Consider the following 21,108-nt stretch of genomic DNA (forward strand, 5'->3'; position numbering starts at 1 on the left):
CTTCAAGTCCTAGGTTTTAATCTATTAAATATTCCTTTAGTAAATATTTGAATACATCACCTTAAGCCAGGTCCTGGGAAACTGAACAAAGTAGGTATATTTTGCCTTTATAGCACTTAAATTTATTAAAAGGATTAAATTTTATAAACAGTGAATTAAAAGCAAAAAAGGGAGATTGGAGTTTTTGTTTTAAATAGGATAGTGATTTTTGTTTTTGTTTGTTTGTTTGTTTGTTTGTTTTTGGGCCACACCTAGCGATGCTCAGCGCTTACTCCTGCTCTGTGCTTAGGAATTACTTCTGGCAGTGCTTGGGGATCTATATGGTATGCCAGGGAAAAGCTGGCTTGACCACATGCAAGATGGTGTTCTACCCACTGTACTATCTTTCTGGCTCCTGATTAGTTTGTACTGCTAAAAACTGTACTAGAGTTTTACTATTTTTATTATAGATGTTTTTATTGTTAAAAAAGACAATTACTGCAAACTTTGTCTATTACATTAGCTGCACTGTTTTATAGTTTGGAGATGAGAAGTCAGAAATAGATCTCAGTGAGCTAAATGGAGGCCTTGATAGGTCTTCCTTCTTCATCTAAGTAGGCTCCTGACCAGAACTAGTCTTTCCAAGACTGCTCACATTTTTTTTGGTTTCTTTTTGGGTCACACCTGGCGATTCACAGGGGTTACTCCTGGCTTTGCACTCAGGAATTACTTCTGGCGGTGCTCAGGAGACCATATGGGATGCTGGGAATCGAACCTAGGTCGGCCGCGTGCAAGACAAATGCCCTACCCACTGTGCTATCACTCCAGCCCCGTGCCCACATTTTTTTTGCTCTGGTTTCCTTCCTCCACCTTCAGCACTAATACTTAATAATTTTACATCTCCCTAACCTTTTGTTTGTTTGTTTGTTTGTTTTTTTCTTTTGTTTTTGGGCCATACTCAGTGATGTTCAGGGATTACTCCTGGCTCTGTAGGTGTTTGGGAAACCATATGGGATGCCAGGGATCAAACCCAGATTATCCAGGTGGAAGGCAAGTAAGTGCCCTACCCTCTGTACTATTTCTCCGTCCCCTTTCTAATCATTCTGAAAATAATATCTCTCCTCCCTGTATTTTTGGGGCCCTACTCAGTGGTGCTTTGGTAGGCAGGATACATGGCACTGGATGTAATATCTATGTCCTTGTACAAATGTGGCATTGAGCCATGTTCCTGGACCTTCCCCTTCTCTTATGTTGGGCCCTTCTGAATAATTTTGGATAATCTATTTTTAGGCCAAGATGACTTGTATCTTTAATTCTATCTGCAAATTTAGATATTCCTTATTCCTAGAATAGACATGGGCATCTTTGGGAGGCTGTTATTCTACTTACTATAGAGAATTAGGGGGAAGATAGTGATTACTAAAAAACTTGAACTTAAGTAAGGGCGGTAGTAAAAAGTGTTTCAGGCATGGGAAGTATCAAATTTGAATAAGCTTACTGAGGCAAGTGTGGAATGATATGAAGTGAGGGAAGAAACATGGGAAATAAGTTCAGAGGCTATTGAGGTTCACAAAGTCACTGTACTAAATGATCTTTACCACATAAGGTCGAAAATAGAAGGTTACTCCTGTGTGGTAAGAATTAGACTTTGGGGAAAAAGCTCTAAGGGTGGAATCACATTTACTGCATTAATCCAGGTAAGAATTATGATGTTTAGATATGACAGAAGATGGAAAAGGAGGAAAAGAGTGTGCGCGCGCGCACACACACACACACACACACACACAATTGGTGCAGAAGAAATAATTCTGAGACCTTTTATTTAAAACTTGCCAAATCACCAGCTGTAGGAACAAAATGTACTAAACAACTTCAGTTCAAAGTTTGAGATTCTTAGAATAGTTAACAAAAGGAATAGTCATGACGTTACTATTTATACCCCAAATCCAGATTATTTTGTTTTTGTGTGTGAAGTAAAATAGTTTCATTTAGGAAAATGTAAGAAGAAACAAAGAACACATTACAAGTGTGAAATGGATGGCAGAGACTGTGCCAAATCTAGATTTCTTCAACAATGCTAGCCCTCATTAGCAGTGCCCTTAAAGTCTAGATTTCTACTATCAGTTTTTAAAAACTATTTTGGCTCTTTTTGTCATGGTCCCCACATTTTTTCCGGTCTTCAAACCCTGCCTGGTTCCAAAATTATTTCTACACTTCTTTAGCTTTATATTATAGTAACATCCCACTTGTACCTAAATCTGTTTGCTTTATATTGCACCAAAGTGCACTATTACAAGTTTAATACCATAAAACAAAACAAGTATATTACGTCACAGATTAGTTTGTTTTTTTTTGTTAAGGGTTTTGACTTTTTTTTTTTTCTTTTTGGGTTACACCCAGCAGTGCACAGGGGTTACTCCTGGCTCATGCACTCAGGAATTACTCCTGGTGGTGCTTGGGGGACCATATAGGATGCTGGGAATCGGAACTGGGTCAGCCACATGCAAGGCAAACGCCCTACCCGCTGTGCTATCACTCCAGCCCCTAGTTTGGGTGTTTGGGAACAGCTTGGTTCTTTGAGAGCTCTGATGTCAGTCACAGGACTGCTTTTGAAACTTAGGATCAGTTTGCCGCAAAGCTCATGTAGGTAATTAACTGAGTTCAGTTCTGTGTGGTTCTAAGACTTAAATCCCTGTTTCTTGGATTATGTCATCTAGAGGTTATAGTTTTTAGAGATTCACCCTACTCTTTGACACAAGTCCCTTGCCATCTTTAAAGGCATCATTTGTGGTTCAAATCTTCTATGTTCTTAGTCTCTTTCACCTTCCTCATTTTTTCCTTCTCTGACTTGATATTTCTGCTGTCTGCTGCATTAGGTCCTCTGGAATAATCCAAAGTAGGTGATTCCTTATTTTATTAGGAACATAATAAAATATGGAAAATAGCCACATCTCGCTGTGTTTGGGATTCATCCCTGGGTTAAGAGGGCCATTGATGCTATGATCGAACTGGGTCAGTCACATAAAAGTAAATGCTTTAACCCTATACTGTCTCTCTAGTTCTACTTGCCCTAATTCCTTACTTTAGATCAACAGATAAGATTCATAAAGATTATTTTCATTATTTAAATAAAGATAACTTTAGTTCTATCTGCAAAGTCTTTTCTCAGCTATACCCAGATTAATATTTGGTTGAATTACTAGTCAAAAGCAGGGTACAAGAAATGTCAGATATCTTTTAATTTCTGTTTATCACCCAGCTTTATCATGGTGAAAAATCTGGCATGTCTGCTTTATTTTGGTTATGTTCTTAAGATGTGGAATGTTCTAAGTAGATAGATAGCAATGCTTTGTTAATGACTATTTGTTATAATAATGACTATTCAGTTACTTAGTTGAGCTAGCGATCCAGAGACACTGCAAATGAAAACAACTCATGTACTTTTTTGTTTAGAGGGATTTTTTTTCTTGCTAGTTTGAAAAGTATTCATTATAATATCTTACTGTCAAAGGGACTTACCATTAATTATCCTGTAACTATTTTCTAGTCCTGTAATTTCTGTGAGGTTACAGAAAAAGTAATTTTAGAAATCATACATACAAATATAAGAATTGTGATAAGAAAATATATCTGTGATAAGTTGGCCACTGGGAGCCACTGCTGCTTTTACTTTGGAGTTTAAAAGAATTTATATATATAGTCCTTGGGGCACAAGAAGGAAATAGTATGCTTAAAATGGTGTGATGGGCATGAGGAACTATTATGTATGACCCATAGTTAACCCCAAAGTGGAGGAAAGTGATTGACTTGAAAAAATAGACGACAAAGTAGACATTTTTACTGATAGCTGTTTTAGTTTCTGTATTTAACAATTGGTAAATAATTTCTTTTTAAATCATAATGGAAATTTTAACTTTTTAAGATTGATGACTTTTATAAAGAGATCCATGAATTTATTATTGACAGTGGCATTTTATGCTCAGGTCTTTATATTCAGTTTTTAATTCTGTGACTTCTTAAAAAATCTCCTTAGAGCCTTCTTTCTTGCATTAGAAGGCTTTGGTTATATGACAGGGTAGGAAATAGGGATTAGAGAATTTCAGAAACTTTCCAGTTATGATAGAGATAAATATGTTTGTCCTATTATTTTCACCCCTCAGTGTTATTCTTTCACTATTTAAATGTTCCCCTGAATTTTTTTCTTTTTCTTGAAGTTCTTTGTTTTTAAATACCACTTATATCTATTAGGGTTGAATCTTTGTTTGATGTCAGCATATGGTTAACAGGTTAAGTGTGATTTTTTTTTTTCGGGGGTTGGGGGGAGCGGGGTCACTTTCAGTGGTACTCGAAGCTTACATTTGGCTCTGTGCTCAGGGACTCTTCTGGAGGTATAATGGGGATAATGTGTGGTATGGCGATGGAAAAGGGGGTTGGCTTATATAAGGGAAGCATCTTAACCCAAGTACTATCTCTCTTGCCCTTAAGTTTGCTATTTAGATATAGCATCTTTTGTCTGCTTTTGTTGTTAGAAACTCAAAATTATTATAACATTCCAGGAGAAGGGGCTAGTGGGGAAGGACTAATTTATCTCCGAGGAACCTTTCTTGACAGTTCCTTATTGCTTGGGTTTGTTTTTTTGAATATGCTTCTACAAAGCTTCCTCTGGCTCTTTTCATTGTCTATTACTAGATTACAAAAAAATCCCTGATGGGCTTTTTTTCCCCTATAGTTTCAGTATTTATCTCCTTAGAATTAGATACAAAAGTGGGCTCAGTAAATGCTGACTGAATAGATAGGTGGATGTATGAAATGAATTAAATAGTGACTTCCAAAATGTTACATCTGCATTGTAATCTGGAACCTGTGAATATATGTTTTGTGGCCAAAATTTATGATGAGACTAAAGATTTTAAGAGGAGGAGCTCTCTAGTGTTATGGAGAGAGTTACAGAAGGATGTAAAGGTGATCTTGATGGTCCCTAAACCCAACCACAGTTTTCTTTTATAATTGTGGACAGAATTTTAGCACATAGAAGACATTTGAGGAAGAAAAGCTGATGTGAAAACCAAGGCAGATTGGAGTGTTTTGCTCCAAGTCACTAAACACAGGAAGATGCCTGGAGTAGAAGCTACCAAATGCAAGCAGTAGGTCTATTTTATTTTTATCGGGGCACACAGTGCTCAGCGGTTGCTGCTGTGGTGCTCAGGGCTTGCTCCTGGTTCTATGATCAGGGATCACTCAGGGTGAGGAACCATATGTGGTGCTGGGAATTGAACCAAAGTCTGGCTGCATGCAAGGCAAGCACTGCTGTATTATCTCTGACCGTAAATTTCTGTTATTTTAAGCCATCTACTTGTCATTTGTTACAGAAGATTTAGGAAATGAATATGTAGTTTTCAGGTGATGACATAAATAAAAGGATTGAAATAATGGAGTATTTGTATCACACTTTGGAAGACAGTTATTTTTCTCTTAAAAATAATGCTGAGTGTATCTCATCCTAGATTTTATTATGTTTTCATTGCTGGTAAAACAAATTATCATAAAGAAGTAGTTTAAAAGAACTTAAATTCTGGAGGTCAGAAGTCTGAAATGGGTGTCAGGGGTCCAGAATTTAGTCATTTGGGAGGGCTGCAGTCATTTTTTTGAGGCTCTACACAATAATTTCCCTTTTCCAACTTCTAGCAGCTGTTCTGTTCCTTGGCTCCTGATTGCCTAGCACCTTCAAAGTGTGCAGTGGTCATGTGATTCCTACATCTCCCTCCTCTTCTTTCCCCCTTTAAGGACTCTTGTGATTTTGTCAAACTACTTGGTTAATCCAGAATAATCTTAAAGCCAGATGATTAATACTCTTAATTTAATCCACATCCTTAATTCTTTTATACCATTTTGTGTATTTAAGACATTGATACCTTCTTTGAGCCTGCTTAATAGATATTATGAGCAAAGCTCACCCTGTGTAACTGAAAAAAAATGTATGGACAAGAAATTATAATTGAAACTAAATGGTGGCAAACATGTCCAAAGAATACTTCAGGAGTTTGATCACTTTATGAATCTTGTGATAGATGAATGTGTGGAGATGGCAGCAGGTGCGCAGCAGAGTCATACTGGAACATTGATGGTACGAGGATAAGTTTGAAGCCTTGGAAGGAAGCTAATGTATGAACAGTGTATACATGATGTCTCATGGTTCTTCAGAAACCAAATGCTTTTACATGTTCCCTGCACTGCATCTTTTTTGCTGATATGAAATTGGCTTGTGTACATTTTCTTAAATGTTTTTAATTTTTTTTTATATTAGAAAGTAAAAGACATTGATATATTTGGGAGAACTCTTAAAATTCCTTTACGATGTCTGTCTGCAGTGTCCCTTTTGCCATATAAGGTAATATTCACAGGTCCTAGAGAGTAGCATATTGTCATTTTGATGGACTGGAGTAGAATATTGTTATTTTGATGGACTGTTACAGTTAGCCATATATGATTCTTTTTTAATTCTTAATTAAAAAATTTCCTTATGACTATATTTATCCTGCAGTAATTGAAGATACTGTATCTTCAGTTTCCCATTTTGGAAAATATCAACCTGTATACCTTTGCCTTTGCCAGTGTTAGGATTGTGTAAGCACTATTTACCATTAAAGCAAGTAGTAGTCATAATTTGTTGTTGTTTTTGGACCACAATTGGCCGTGCTCAGGACTTATTCTGACCGTGGGCTCAGGAGTCACTCATGTTGGTACTTGGGGGACCCTATGGGAGCCAGGGATTGAACTTGGGTCAGCTTCATGTAACCCAAGTGTCTACCTGCTGTACTATTGCTCCGGACCCACTAATTATTTATTCTTGATGTCAAATTTTAAATAAAAATCAAATCTTCCCATTTATCTTTTTTTCAACATGCTATTTGCTCCTTCTAAACAAATACACTATTGTTACAGTGTCATGTCTTTCTACAAATACTCAAGCACATTTTTGAATCCTACTACATGATACTCTGCCACCTGGAGTGTCACTCACTGTGATACTTGGCCATAGTTTAGTAGTAGGGCCCAAAGATGCATGGCATTACTCAGACCCAGGGGTATTGGGGGCCTCAAGGGTCATCTTGGTAGTTTTCAGGGGCTGCCAAAACTGCCTGGTGATGCCAAGTAAAATGTGATTGGAAATCCTGAGCGGGGAGGGAGATGCATACTAAAAGTAGACTAGAGACTGAACATGATGGCCACTCAATACCCGTATTGCAAACCACAACACCTGAAAGAGTGTGGGGGGGGGGAGAGAGGGGGGGGGGAGAGAGAGAGAGAGAAAGAAAGAGAGAGAGAAAGAAAACACAAATTGGAATGCTCTGCCACAGACGCGGAGCGGGGTGGGGGGGATGCGATAGGGGGGTGGGAGGGATACTGGGTTCATAAGTGGTGGAGAATGGACACTGGTGGTGGGATGGGCTCTCGAACATTGCATGAGGGAAAAACAAGCACGAAAATGTGTGAATCTGTAACTGTACTCTGACTGTGACTCACCAATTAAAAAATAAATTATTAAAAATTTATAAAAAATAAATAATAAAATTAAAATGATCGGATTTTAATTTTAGTCCTAAGTATGAAATGAATGTGCCCAGCACCTTTCAGCTATGTTCCTGGTCCAAACACCTCTTTTAGGGTTCGGGGCCACATCTTCACTCTGTGAATTCTTGTATATAATTTATTATTATAGCAAAAAATGTTGTAAATTGGAACCAAAGAAAGATGTAATGGGTGATATTTGGGAGAATTCTAAATACAGTTTCCAAGATGTATTGATATATGATACTATATACATTGATATATGATACTACATACAGACTATTGTCATAGAAGGGAGCTTGCTGGATCACCCATGTCCAGAGTTTTTATTTGGAGTTCATTATGTAAATGATCCACACAATCTATTAGATCATTAGATCTACTAGACTAGATCTCTAGTCTCCTTCCTTTACCCAGAATTAGGATAATATGGATTTCAAAGCTCTGTTATTTTTGTCACTTGGTGTTTATGACATGACCTGCCCTCACCATGAGTCATCTTGTAAGTTTAATCTTGAGTCATGGTGCTAGTATAAACTATCAGGTACACTTGAGGGGTTCACCATAAATAACAAAAATACTTCTGTTGCTGGAGAAATTTCTGGGGCTTGGAGGTTATCTCTTAAGAATCTAGGGGCTGGAGAGATAGCACAGCAAGGTAGGGCTTTTGCCTTGCACGTGGCCAACCCAGGTTTGATTCCCAGCATCCCACATGGTCCCCCGAGCACCGCTGGGAGTAATTCCTAAGTGCATGAGCCAGGAGTAACCCCTGTGCATTGCAGGGTATAACCCCCCCCCAAAAAAAAAAACAACAATCTAAACAAGCCAGACCCTACCTCACTGTGGGTGGAGGCCAAAACCCTATTATTTGTTTCATGGTAAGAAACAACTGCCAACTGTGTCCCATTTCATATGTCATGTAAATTTAAAATTTACCTCCTTTTGATCTCATTTTCATTTGTTGGTAAGTTGAAATAATAGAATATGTGTTCTTTCCTCCCCATCTTGACCCCCCCTTCTTTTTTTCCCTCCCCTGCAATGTTTTTGGACTACACCTGCCTGTGCTCACGGCTTACTCCTGGCTTTGCAATTCAGGGATCACTCCTGGCAGTGCATGGGGAACGTGTGTAGTGTTGGGGAAGGAATCAAACCCATGCCAGTTGCATGTAAGGCAAGCACCTTACCTGCTGTGCTAACTCTCAGGCCCTAGAACATGTTCTTAATTGAAGACTTCATAAAGGGCAATAAAGTCTTTCACCTTCCACTTCAAGTTGCTCTTATGAAGTGTTTGAACAGTGATTACCAAGTGAGTCTTCTTATAGTCCAATTTAAGATGATTTGATAGGTACACTTTATTTTCATTCTGTGAAGCATAGCATGTGGATACCAGAGTCTGATTGAAAGGAAGTAAAATCAGTAGAGCAATTAAACATTAACAAGGTGGGGGGCAATTATGCTAAAGTTATGTAAATAGTTTTAGATTATGTATAAGTAATTATATTTTTCAGACTAGTTGGCAGGGCAAAATTAGATTGCTTATTCATTTGAGACTTAATTCTGATTTATTTTATTTTTAAAGGTCATAATGGTTGTCTCATTTTGAGCCTTTATTTAATTTCTCGCTTGAAGGTTATTACATGATATAGATAAGTAAATTGTACCTTCTTAATGGCAAAGTGATCATAAAAATTTGAATTTGCTTCAAATATTATACTAAAGTGTCTTACTATCTTTTTTTGTTTTTTGTTTATTTTTTTGTTTGTTTTTGGGGTCACACCTGGCGATGTACAGGGGTTACTCCTGGCTCGTGCGCTCAGGAATTACTCCAGGTGGTGCTCGAGGGACCATATGGTATGCTGGGAATCGAGCCCGTGTTAGCTGCATGCAAGGCAAATGCCCTGCCCACTGTGCTATCGCTCCAGCCCCTATCTTTTATGTTTTAAATACTTTTTTGTAGTAAAAATTTAAGACTTCTTCCTTCCTTCCTTTTCTTGTTTTTTGAACCACACCTGGCTGTGCTTAGGGATTACTTCTGGTTCTGTGTTCAGGAATCACTCCTGACACACTTGGGGAACCGTATGGGATACAGGAGATCATGGCTTGACTGCAAGGCAAATGCCCTACCCTCTCTGTACTATGGCTCTGACTCCTATTTAAGAATTTCTTTTTTTTCTGTGCTTTTTCTGGGTAACCTTTAGGGATTAGTCAACAGGAATTTTAAATACATAGAACATTTTGTTACAGTGCATATTCCATTTAAAATTAGTCTTATTTTAGAAATTTGTTGTATCTTGATTATGCTTTACGTGTTCTTAAAGTGTTGCTGAATCAGTTTGCTAGTATTTTATTGAGAATCTTTGCATCTTGTATTCATATGTAGATATTGGTCAGTAGTTGCATTTTCTCATAGAATTCTTATCTTTTTAATACTAGTGTGATGCTGACCTAAATGGAAATGGGCATTTACTAACTTAAGCATGTTATCTCAGTTTATCTTAAAAACTATGTTAGTTAGGTATTCTGTATTATTTGTATTCCACATGCAAATGGAGTAGTCTTTCCCTGTAGAATTGCTTTTTGCATATGAACACATGCAAAAAAAAAAAGTGAAAATAGCATTCTCTATGTGGTATTAGTGCTTAGTGCAGGCCAACCATCATTAACATCATTATTATTAAAATATACTACATTTTTCGGGATTAGGGATATTTTAAAAATAAAGGTGGATATGACTGGAGATCCTGCACGAGAAAGGAGATGCGTGTGCTGAAAGTAGACTAGAGACTGAACAGGATGACCACTCAATACCCCTATTTCAGGCCACAACATCCAAAAGGAAAGAGATACCAAATTGGAATGCCTCGCCACAGAGGCTGGGTGGGGTGGGGAATGGGACTGGGGGGGGTGGGAGGGATACTGGGTTCATTGGTGGTGGAGAATGGACACTGGTGGAGGGATGGGCTCTTAAACATTGCATGAGGGAAAAACAAGAACAAAAATGTGTGAATCAGTAACTGTACCCTCACTGTGACTCACTAATTAAAAAATAAATAAATTAAAAAGAAAAAAAATGAAAAAGAGATGCAAGTTAAAGAATCTATAACACCAACTCTTATCTTTGTAGACTCTCCTACTTCTTTTCTCCCATCCCTAGTCATTATAAAATTTGATTATTTGTTTATCCTTTATTTGCTGGGAAACTAAAATAAACATGGACCTATATGGTCTTCTCAAAAAAAAAAATAAAGGTGGAAACAAATCTAATACAAGGTGCTTGGATTTTATGCTGTGGGTAGAGGAGTTAAAGAATATTCTTAAGAAAGGGGAGCTATGATAAAGGTAGATTTGGAAGATGAACCAAAAGATGTCTTTGTGTTTTATTGGATATCCTTAACTAGATACAGTTTTAGATTCATAAAAAAATTTGCAATTTAAAAATAAATTATGTTCATTAGAGGGCTGAAGCGATAGCACAGATGGTAGGGTGTTTGCATTGCACGTGGCCGACCTGGGTTCAGTTCCTCCGTTCCTCTAAGAGAGCCCAGCAAGCTATCGAGAGTATCCCACCTGCATGGCAGAGCCTGGTAAGCCACCGTGGCATATTCGATATGCCCAAAACAGTAACAAGTTTTACAAAGGAGACATTACTGGTGCCCGCTCGAGCAAATTGATGAACAAGGGGATGGGATGACAGCGTTACAGTGCTAAAGTATAAAGAGTTAATCATTACAGTTGTTCAGAATAAGAGCTTTAAAGTAAAATACAGTAAGGTGTTGGTAACTAACTTTTGAAAATATACTAATACAGGACAAAGTATGTTTAGTCCAGCAAATATTGGTCAACCGCGGAAGACAACATTATCTCCTGCCCAGTTGGATCCTTTTTTTACTCAAGGAGATTCTCTGACTTCGGAAGATCACTTGGATGATACTTGGGTCACTGTATTTGGGTAAGGTTTATGGATTATTTACATGAAAAAAAAAATTTCCCCAACATTTTATAATTAGTATTATTAAGTATTTAAAAATTTGAAAGAATCCAAACCAAAATCTCATACTCATCATGGAGATTCTCTAGTTAAAATTTTGCTACATTTATATATCCTTGTGTTCTTTCATTATTTTATCTCTTTTTTTTGTTTGTGTATTTCAGGTTAAGTTGCAGATAAGTACTTCAATACACATTATGTTATTTATTCTTCAGGGTTTTTCTTTGGAGGGGCAGTAGGGGGGTAGCTCCAAATCATGACTGGAGAGTTCACAGGCTCCTGGTGACACTAGGCAAACCAAGGTAGATGGTTTAGTGCTAGAGCTGGTTCATGCTGTGCTCCTTGGTACCTTGAAGGCTATACCTGGTATGCTCAGGGGCCAGTGCTGTGCTGGGAATTGAACTGAGGGTGCTAGCCTGTGAGGGGTGCACTCCTGACCTTTGTGCTATCTCCAAGATCCTATTGTTTTTATTCATATTGTTTTTCATCTATATTTACCTCTTCTGGGCTTTTTTTTTTTTTCTTGACATATATTCAGGATATTGGAATAAGGTTGCCTTGATTTTTTTTTTTTCTTTTTGGGTCACACCCAGCGATGCACAGGGGTTACTCCTGGCTCTGAACTCAGGAATTACTCCTGGCGGTGCTTGGGGGACCATATGGGATGCCGGGGATCGAACCTGGGTCGGCCGCATGCAATGCAAACGCCCTACCCGCTGTGCTATCGCTCCGGCCCCAAGGTTGCCTTGATTTTGGTTGCACATTCATGTTACACATACTATATCATAACTGTTGTTACTTATCCTTTAGTTAAACAATATTGGGTAGATTAGTAGTGGTACATGCAAGTACTAGATGCATTTTTAACAAGTTTTTAAAGCATCTTAGAGATCATATTGCATCACTTATGGATGAAGAAACAGGTATAAATCTATTGAAATTTGGAGGTCTGCTATATCAAGTTTTTATAAAATTTGATCAGAAAACCCAGTTTTTTGTTGTTGTTGTGGTTGTTTTTTCATTTTCAAGGTGAACCTGTTCATTCACTGTTGCTTCAAGTTTGTTTCTGAAACAATGCCAGTATAATGGGTCCTTAATAGGAAGTCTGCCACAGTGAGGAGGACAGAGGAGGGATAAGGTCAAGGAAGGGACCACCATGACAATGATAGTGGAAAGTGGTTGCTCTGCATGAGAACTGAGTGCTGAAAGGAGGCCAAGTGTATGCATGATATCTTTTTTAGTAACAGTATTGCAAATCAGAGTGCCTAAAAGGAAAAATCACTTGTATCATACTTGTCATCCCGTTTATCTTTGATTTGCTTGAGCGGGTGCCAATAACATTTCCATTCGTCCCTGTTAGGTGCTAGTGTAGCCCAATGGTATCTGCTTGCTTCAGGAACACAAAAAGCCTCAAACCGTTCATTCAGGGTTTTGATGAAGAAGTCTAACCATCTTGTGGGTGGGCAGCCATGTGGTCTTTTGACGTCCCGTGGAATCCAGTTAACAGCTCTAGTCCAGCAGTCGTCTCTAAAATCGCATTACGTGTCGAGTTACGTGCGAAAAGGGCAAAAGATGAAGGAAAAGTGTCTGTCATAGAGGGAGACTATGGGGCCGGAGAGAAACAGGACATTGAAGGAGGGAAGTAGATGTTGGTGAAGGGATTGGTGCTTCATCATTGTATGACTGAAAAAAATCATTTCTGAAACTTCTGAAAGTGTAACATGTTACACTGATTTTGGATATTAGTATGTTTAGTTCTGGAGTTAAAAAAAATTAAAATAACAGTAGCATCTTGAAGAAAACACAAAACACAATACACAGTATCTCTTAGTGGCCTTTGTGTAGTTCAAGCAATTGGAATTTGAAATTCAAAAAGAAAAATAATAAAATAATAAAAAATAAAAATGTTTTCTTAACCACTTTTCTCAACTTTGACAATAATTGCTGTCAATGTTTTTGTAACCTTAAAGAGGATGTATTTTTGATTATGTAAAAAACATTGAATTTATTGTTTTTTGTTTTGTTTTCCAAAAATTATACTCCGTTCTGTTCCACAGGCACTAGACTTAATTTCCTGGTTTTTTTTTTAACTTTAAAATATTTCTTCTGAAATGGCTGTATGTTTTTGAACATGGATATCCATTCCCAGGTTTGTTTTGTAGACTCAATAATAACATTCCTCAGTAGGGGGCTGAATTGATAACCTTACACACGGCTGACCCTGAATCTGATCCTGGTCCTTATGGTCCCTTGAGCACCACTGGGTGGGGCCCAAAACAAAAAACAATTACTTCTGAATATAATTATTTTCATGTAGGTTTTAATGTATAGCGTTTTTCATTTATTCTTGTGTAATTTTTCTTTTCTTTTTTTTTTTCTTTTGTTTTTGGGTCATACCTGGCTCTGCACTCAGGAATTACCCTTGGCGGCTTGTATGAGGCTGTGCTATTGCTCCAGCCCCATGTAATTTTTTCTTTAAAGATTTAAGTTTAAGATTAAAATCACTTTTAACAGAAAATTCTATTTTTCAAGTTGAAAGTAACTTTATTATTTGCATTATAAAAGTATTGCCTCAACATTTCTCAAAAGATTAGAAATTGAGCTCCCATTTGACCCAGCAATACCACTTCTGGGAATATATCCCAGAGATGCAAAAAAGTATAGTAGAAATGACATCTGCACTTGTATGTTCATTGCAGCACTGTTTACAGTAGCCAGAATCTGGAAAAAACCCGAGTGCCCGAGAACAAATGACTGGTTAAAAAAACTTTGGTATATCTAAACAATGGAATACTATGCAACTGTTAGAAAAGATGAAGTCATGAAATTTGCATATAAATGAATCAACATGGAGACTATCATGCTAAGTGAAATGAGTCAGAAAGAAAGGGAGAGACGTAGAAGAACTGCACTCACTTTCGGAATATAAAGTAACAGAATGGGAGACTAATACTGAGGGATAGTACAGATAAGGACCAGGAGGATTTCTCTGTGGCTTGGAAGCTGACCTCACATGCTCGGGGGAAAAGGCAGCTCAGATAGAGAAGGGAACACCAAGTAAAGGATGCTTGGAGGGCCCACTCGGGATGGGAGATGTGTGCTGAAGGTAGACTATAGACTGAACATGATGACCACTTAATGCCTGTATTGCAAACCACAACACTCAGAGGGAGAGAGAGAGTAAAAGGGAATGCACCTGCCACATAGGTGGGGGGTGGGATGGGGGGTTGGGAGGGATACTGGGAACATTGGTGGTGGAGAATGGGCACTGGTAGAGGATGGATGGGTACTCGATCATTGTGTTACTGAAATGTAAACATGAAAGTTTGTAAGTCTGTAACTTTACCTCATAGTGATTCATTAAAAATTAAATAAATAAAATATATAATTCACATACTTTAAGGGAACATTTTTGGATCATTTTTAGCAAATTATTAATAACAAGTAATACAAAATAAATTACTTAAATCCTGCTGTGGGGGCAGGGTTTGGGAGTGGGGGGTGGAAAGATTCGATATATGGTGTTGAGAAGGTGTAATGGTGGTGGGGTTGGTATATTTTATACTTGAGCCATTAAGCCTTTGTATAAGAGATTACTAACATGTTATATTAAAGGTTGAGTGTCATGTGCATTTATATATATATATATATATATATATATATTTGTTTTTTCTTCCTCCCCAAGATTGGTTGCCTTCTGCTTTACACCCCATCAAATGTGGTGTACTACTCTTGGTACATCAGTGGTATAGAGTATGAGATATTGCTTCAGGAATTCTAAAAGTTTAAATAAAATGATACAGCAGGAGGCATCTCTGTAGCATGTTCATCTTATTTTGTTCTTTTCCAAGAGATATATTTGCGAGTCCCTGAATCAAGCCCAATAATGAGCTTATATGGGGCCAGAGACAGTTTGTGGGTGTGACTGCCAGGCTACCAGAAGAAGCACAGAGAGATGGGCAGAGGTCGCTTATTCCCAGTTCTGTATGAGCCTGAGATTTCAGTCATGGGTGTTGCGTACCTAGGTTTTTCAGCAGATTCACTCATAAATGAGGCTCATCTGAGCCTGTGGAGATTGGCTGTAAACTGTCAGTGATTGAGTTCTGAAGGTTTTCTGATGTTGGGCCTCTTTTGGGGTGGAGAGGGGAACTCACCCATCCCCCTTCAGGTTGCCCTAGATGAGATAGCCCGGCTTGGGGTCCAGAAGATTTTCTCTTCTTTAATTGCCAAAAATAATAGTATTATAGTATCATAGTTTTAGCTAGTTAAAATATTCTAGTCATGTTCTTTATATTCTTTATTTAGGACCCAATTCAGTATTTCATGTAACAACTGTATAGTTGTTACTATGTTTCTTTAGTCCTCTTTTTTTCCAGCATTATTTTTTAATAGATTGTAGTTGACATATAACTTCAGTTTCAGATACACAACATAAATTTCTATTTTTGATTTATTTTTATTATTTTATAAAGTTTTTCACAATATTTGATCACATTTAATATTCAAACACCAATCCCACCACCATTATACCTTACCACTACCATATTTTCTGAACCCCAAACTCTTGCCCCCAAGAAGAACTGAAATAAGCTATCTGTTTTTTAATACATTGTGAAATGATCACTATAGAAGGTTTAGTTAATGTCTGTTAACTTACATAGTTACAAATACTTCTCTTGCAACAAAAACTTTTAAGGTTTGGGGCTGGAGTGATAGCACAGCAGGTAGGGCGTTTGCCTTGCACGCGGCCAACCTGGGTTCGATTCCCAGCATCCCATATGGTCCCCTGAGCACGGCCAGGGGTAATTCCTGAGTGCAGAGCCAGGAGTGGCCCCTGAGCATTGCTGGGTGTGACCCAAAAGCAAAAAAAAGTTAAAAAAAAAAACTTTTAAGGTTTACTTCCTTAGCAACTTTTAAATATGCTATAAAATATCTTTATTATAGACACCATGCTGTACTCTATAAGAAGGAAATTTACTTCAAAATATTTATGTGTTCAACATTTGTATTTCTTGGGGAAGCTGACCAGTTGTACGACTTTTTGTTTTTTTCTTAAGGTTTCCTCAAGCATCTGCTTCCTATATATTACTACAATTTGCACAATATGGAAATATCTTAAAACATGTGGTAAGGCTTAATTTTTAATTTTTTGTTGTTTTTGTTTGTGTATTTGTATCTTTGTTTAAGGGTCACCTAGCCATCCTCAAGAGTAGTACTTTATGGTGTCTGAGCATCAAAATGGCCTTGTCGTATGAAAGGCAAGTGTCTTAACTCCTGTTCTGTTTCTGTGGTTCAATAAGAAAAGCTTTGCTAGTGAATTTTAGATTTTTGGTGGGATGGGGGAGAGTTGGTTTTATTCAGTGATGATCAGAAGCTATTCTGGCTCTGTGGTTATTGTCCCCACTGGTACTTATTTGCTGGTGAATTTTGTCTATTTTTGCTGTAGTTCAGTATTTCTTTTCTTTCATTTATTAACTTTTTATAGAGTGTATGTGTTTTATATTCAGAAGGAGTGGAAGTTGCATGGTGTTAAAGAGAAAATAAGGGGCTGGAGCGATAGCACAGCGGGTAGGGTGTTTGCCTTGCATGCGGCCGACCCGGGTTCGATCCCCGGCATCCCATATGGTCCCCCAAGCACCGCCAGGAATAATTCCTGAGTGCAAAGCCAGGAGTAACCCCTGAGCATCGCTGGGTGTGACCCAAAAAAGAAAAAACAAAAGAGAAAATAAATGTAGGGCTGGGGAAAGAGCTCAGTGGGTAGAGCACTTGCCTTGCATGCAGCTGACCCAGGTTTGATCCCTGGCCCCCAAATAATTTCTCTAGTAATTCCAGGGGTAATTTTTCAGTGCAGTGCCAGGAGTTACCTCTGAGCATCTCTAGGTATAACCCCCAAATCAAAAAGCATAGAAAATAAATGCAAGAGAATGAAAGTTTTAGGCTTTTAATCCCTTAAATAGCACACAGTATCTTAAAAAGATAATTACAAACATTACTGTTTTTACAGTCTGACCTTATTTAATTGGGCATAAAGGGAAAGGAGGAAGTTATTGATATGAAGTTCTTAGGTCTGTTCTCCAAATTCACTTTGAGGAATGTGGTGGTGGGATGGCATTGAGGACGGTCTGGGCAGAATCTGATGGTACTCAGGGCTTACTCCTAACTCTGTTCTTAGGCCCATTTTCTTCCCTTGTAAGTAAGTTTTTATATGTTAGTTACCTTGTTCAAGTCATAAATAAATCTTTTGTTGTTATTAAAGAGAGACTTGTTTAACTCATGTCAATTCAGATAGATGAAAAGAGTTTTAAAAAATTTCTTAGTAAGTGCTTATTATTATTATTTTTTTTTTTTGCTTTTTTGGGTCACACCCAGCGATGCTCAGGGGTTACTCCTGGCTTTGCACTCAGGAATTACTCCTGGCAGTGCTTGGGGGACCATATGGGATGCCGGGGATCGAACCTGGGTCGGCCGCGTGCAAGGCAAACGCCCTACCCGCTGTGCTATCGCTCCGGTCCCAGTAAGTGCTTATTTGAAGGCTTTTTCCCCCCTTCGTTTTTGGGCTACACTCTCAATGCTCAGGGGTTACTCCTTGCTTTGCACTCAGAAATTATTCCTGGCAGTGCTTCATGGACCATATGGGATGCCAGGGATTGAACCCGAGTCAGCTGTTTACAAGGCTAATGCCTTACCCACTGTGCTATTGCTCCAGCCCAGGGTTATTCCTGATTCTGTGCTTGGGGATCACTCTTGGTGTGGCTTGGGGCACCGTATATGGCACTGAGAATTGAAATTGGTTAGGCTACATGCAAGGTGTGCTCCTTGCCCTCTCTTTTTGGGTTTTGGGCTACACCTGGGTGTACTCAGAACTTAATCCTGGCTCTTGGATCAGGGATCCTTCCTGGTGGGCTTGGGGTGTCATGGGGTACTGGAAATTGAAACTGGGTCAGCTGCATGTAAGGCAAGTGCCTTACTAACTATATTTTATCTCCAGCCCCTTGATCTTAGCATTTTATAAGAAGTTATCTTTAGAGTTATTTTATTATCGGGATATTTACTGCCTCTGCATATTCTTTATTTTAGAGAGCTGAGATCTAGAAATAACTTACATTAGGACTGGAGTGATGGTACAGTTGGTAAGACACTTGCCTTGCACTTGGCTGAGCTGGAGCAGAGAGGTAGGGATTGATCCCTGGCATCCCATATGGTCCCTGAGCCCCCCGCCAGGAGTAATGCCTATGCACAGAGCCAGAAGTAAACCCTGAACATGCCAGGTGTGGTCCAAAAACCAACAGAAAAAGAAAATTGCTTTGATAGTTGATAGAGTTTTTGTTGAATGCCACTTAATAGCTTTTTATAGACCATCAGAAAAGAAGTGGAAATTATTTATCTCTACATGTGTCTGTTTTTAATAGAATTCACTGTTTAGATTTTACCTAGTTTATATTTTTGATATGAGATAATTTCATTCTTTACAGATGTCTAATACAGGAAATTGGATGCACATTCGTTACCAATCTAAATTGCAGGCCCGGAAAGCTTTAAGCAAGGACGGGAGGATTTTTGGAGAGTCCATTATGATTGGTGTAAAACCGTGCATTGACAAAGTAAGTTATTGCTGATATAAGCTGCTGAGCAAAAGTAGCTTAATGTATGTGAAGAATATAAGATTTAATACTTTCGTATTACCACTTTGTTTCACTGTCCCTTTTTCTTCCTTAAATATGATTATTGTAACACTCCTCATGGAAAAGCAAAGTTACTTAGTCACAAAAGTTTTAATTTTAGAGATGAATCATCCAAATCCCTTTATTTTATAAAGTAGAAGTCTAGAGGATTCAAGTAATCTATTTAATATTATGAAAGGTGAGACTTAGATTCTAGTACTTACAACTTCTAACTTAGACTTTGTGCAAAGCAATGTTTTATTCTTTGTCTACTTTAAAGGAATGGTAGCTAAGGCTTTTTGGTTTTAATTTTTAGCAAAGTTCATGGTAAGTATTAAATTTGATAACATCACTTGACATAAGTGCTAACCAGATTTATTGCTTGGAGCTTAACCAATGGAGTGGATTTTCCCTCGCTTTTGTTTTCAAATTCACTTGGAGTAGAAGTCAAGTAAGGCCAACCAACCACCTATAAACCAAGTCTGGATTTATTAATCCCCCCCCCACCTTTATTGGGTGATGATAGTGAATCTTAAGGAAGGAATTACAAGTGATATGTTGTTCCTCAACCACCTTTTCTTGAAACTTGGAGTCTGGAACTGCTGGTAGTCCATGCCGAATGTTCGTTTATTAGTATGCCAATTCCCATCTTGAGGTAGGTATGATACCAAACCAGGTTTATTATGGTCACAATTGATTTACTGTGATACTGAATATATAGTACTGTCAATTTCAAAATACATGTATTTTATTTATTTATTTATTTATTTATTTATTTATTTTTTGCTTTTTGGGTCACACCTGGCAATGAACAGGGGTTACTCCTGGCTCTGCACTCAGGAATTACCCCTGGCCATGCTCAGGGGACCATATGGGATGCTGAGATTTGAACCCGGGTCGGCCGCGTGCAAGGCAAACGCCCTACCCGCTGTGCTATCTCTCCAGCCCCAAAATACATGTATTTTAAATTTTGTGGCTACCTGCTAGTAACTAATGCATGGTGTGTGTATATACAAATTTGTGCACAAAGCAGGCATGGCTTTTGTTCTCATAACCTGATGGTGCCATACAGTTGTACAGTTTCATTAGCCTATTGTGCTCTCACAGATATTCTCAGTCTGAATATTTAGGGTTTCTAGGTATTAGACTGTTTTTGGACTGTGGTCCTCTACAGGCACCACATTCCCCCAATTTCCTTTCTCATCTTTGTGGCTTTCCATATGTTCACTGGGAAGATTTCTTTTGGGGGGCAGGGGTGGGGAGTTCTTCCTTGTGTTGCTCCGGGGGTCCCAGAATTTCACTGGCAGTTCTTGATCTGCTGAGCTGGTGGTTCCATGCCAAGGCTAGAGGATATGATGCTACTTGGACCCCGCAGTGCCAGGAATAATCTGTGCTACAGCAGTAGTGCTGGAGATTGTTGGAAGATTCTTTTGTGAGTTTTGAGAATGCTTGAAGTGACCAAAATGAGTTTCTGGATGAGTGTGTAGGCTCAAATACTGAAGAAGACACCTGCTTTTTCTTATTTTGGAAATTATTTGACTAATTAGATTAAAGTATGTATCTCTGAATTAAGTTTTATTTCAAAGAACAATAGAGTGCATATTTATTAACTGAGAATTTCTTTATTTTTTTTCTCCAGAGTGTGATGGAAAATGGTGACAGGTATACTTTATCATCTCCATCTCTACCCTTTACACCACCAATAAAAACTTTAGGCACACCAACTCAATGTGGAAGTACCCCTAGGATCTCTACCATGAGACCTCTTGCTACAGCATACAAAGCTTCTACTAGTGACTATCAGGTATTTGAGGTATTTTATAAAATGAGTGTAATTAATTTAAATACTGAAGAAATAAAATTGCATGTTTACTTTTTTTTCATTGGCTAGGTTTTTATACTATTAAGTGT

The 21,108-nt window shown here is 38.1% G+C and overlaps 1 protein-coding gene across 2 annotated transcripts in view; it reads left to right on the forward strand.

The window, feature by feature from the left end:
- NUP35 (nucleoporin 35) overlaps window positions 1–21,108 on the forward strand; it is a 39,717-nt gene that overhangs the window by 16,814 nt on the left and 1,795 nt on the right. For both annotated transcript variants that reach the window (XM_055121847.1, XM_055121846.1), the window contains exons 5-8: window positions 11,356–11,497; window positions 16,594–16,663; window positions 19,009–19,137; window positions 20,837–21,001. In XM_055121847.1, coding sequence (XP_054977822.1) covers window positions 11,356–11,497; window positions 16,594–16,663; window positions 19,009–19,137; window positions 20,837–21,001 — 506 coding nt within the window. The remainder of the gene's footprint in view (window positions 1–11,355; window positions 11,498–16,593; window positions 16,664–19,008; window positions 19,138–20,836; window positions 21,002–21,108) is intronic.

The sequence above is a fragment of the Sorex araneus genome, chromosome X, assembly GCF_027595985.1.
Source record: "Sorex araneus isolate mSorAra2 chromosome X, mSorAra2.pri, whole genome shotgun sequence".
Taxonomy (NCBI): domain Eukaryota; kingdom Metazoa; phylum Chordata; class Mammalia; order Eulipotyphla; family Soricidae; genus Sorex; species Sorex araneus.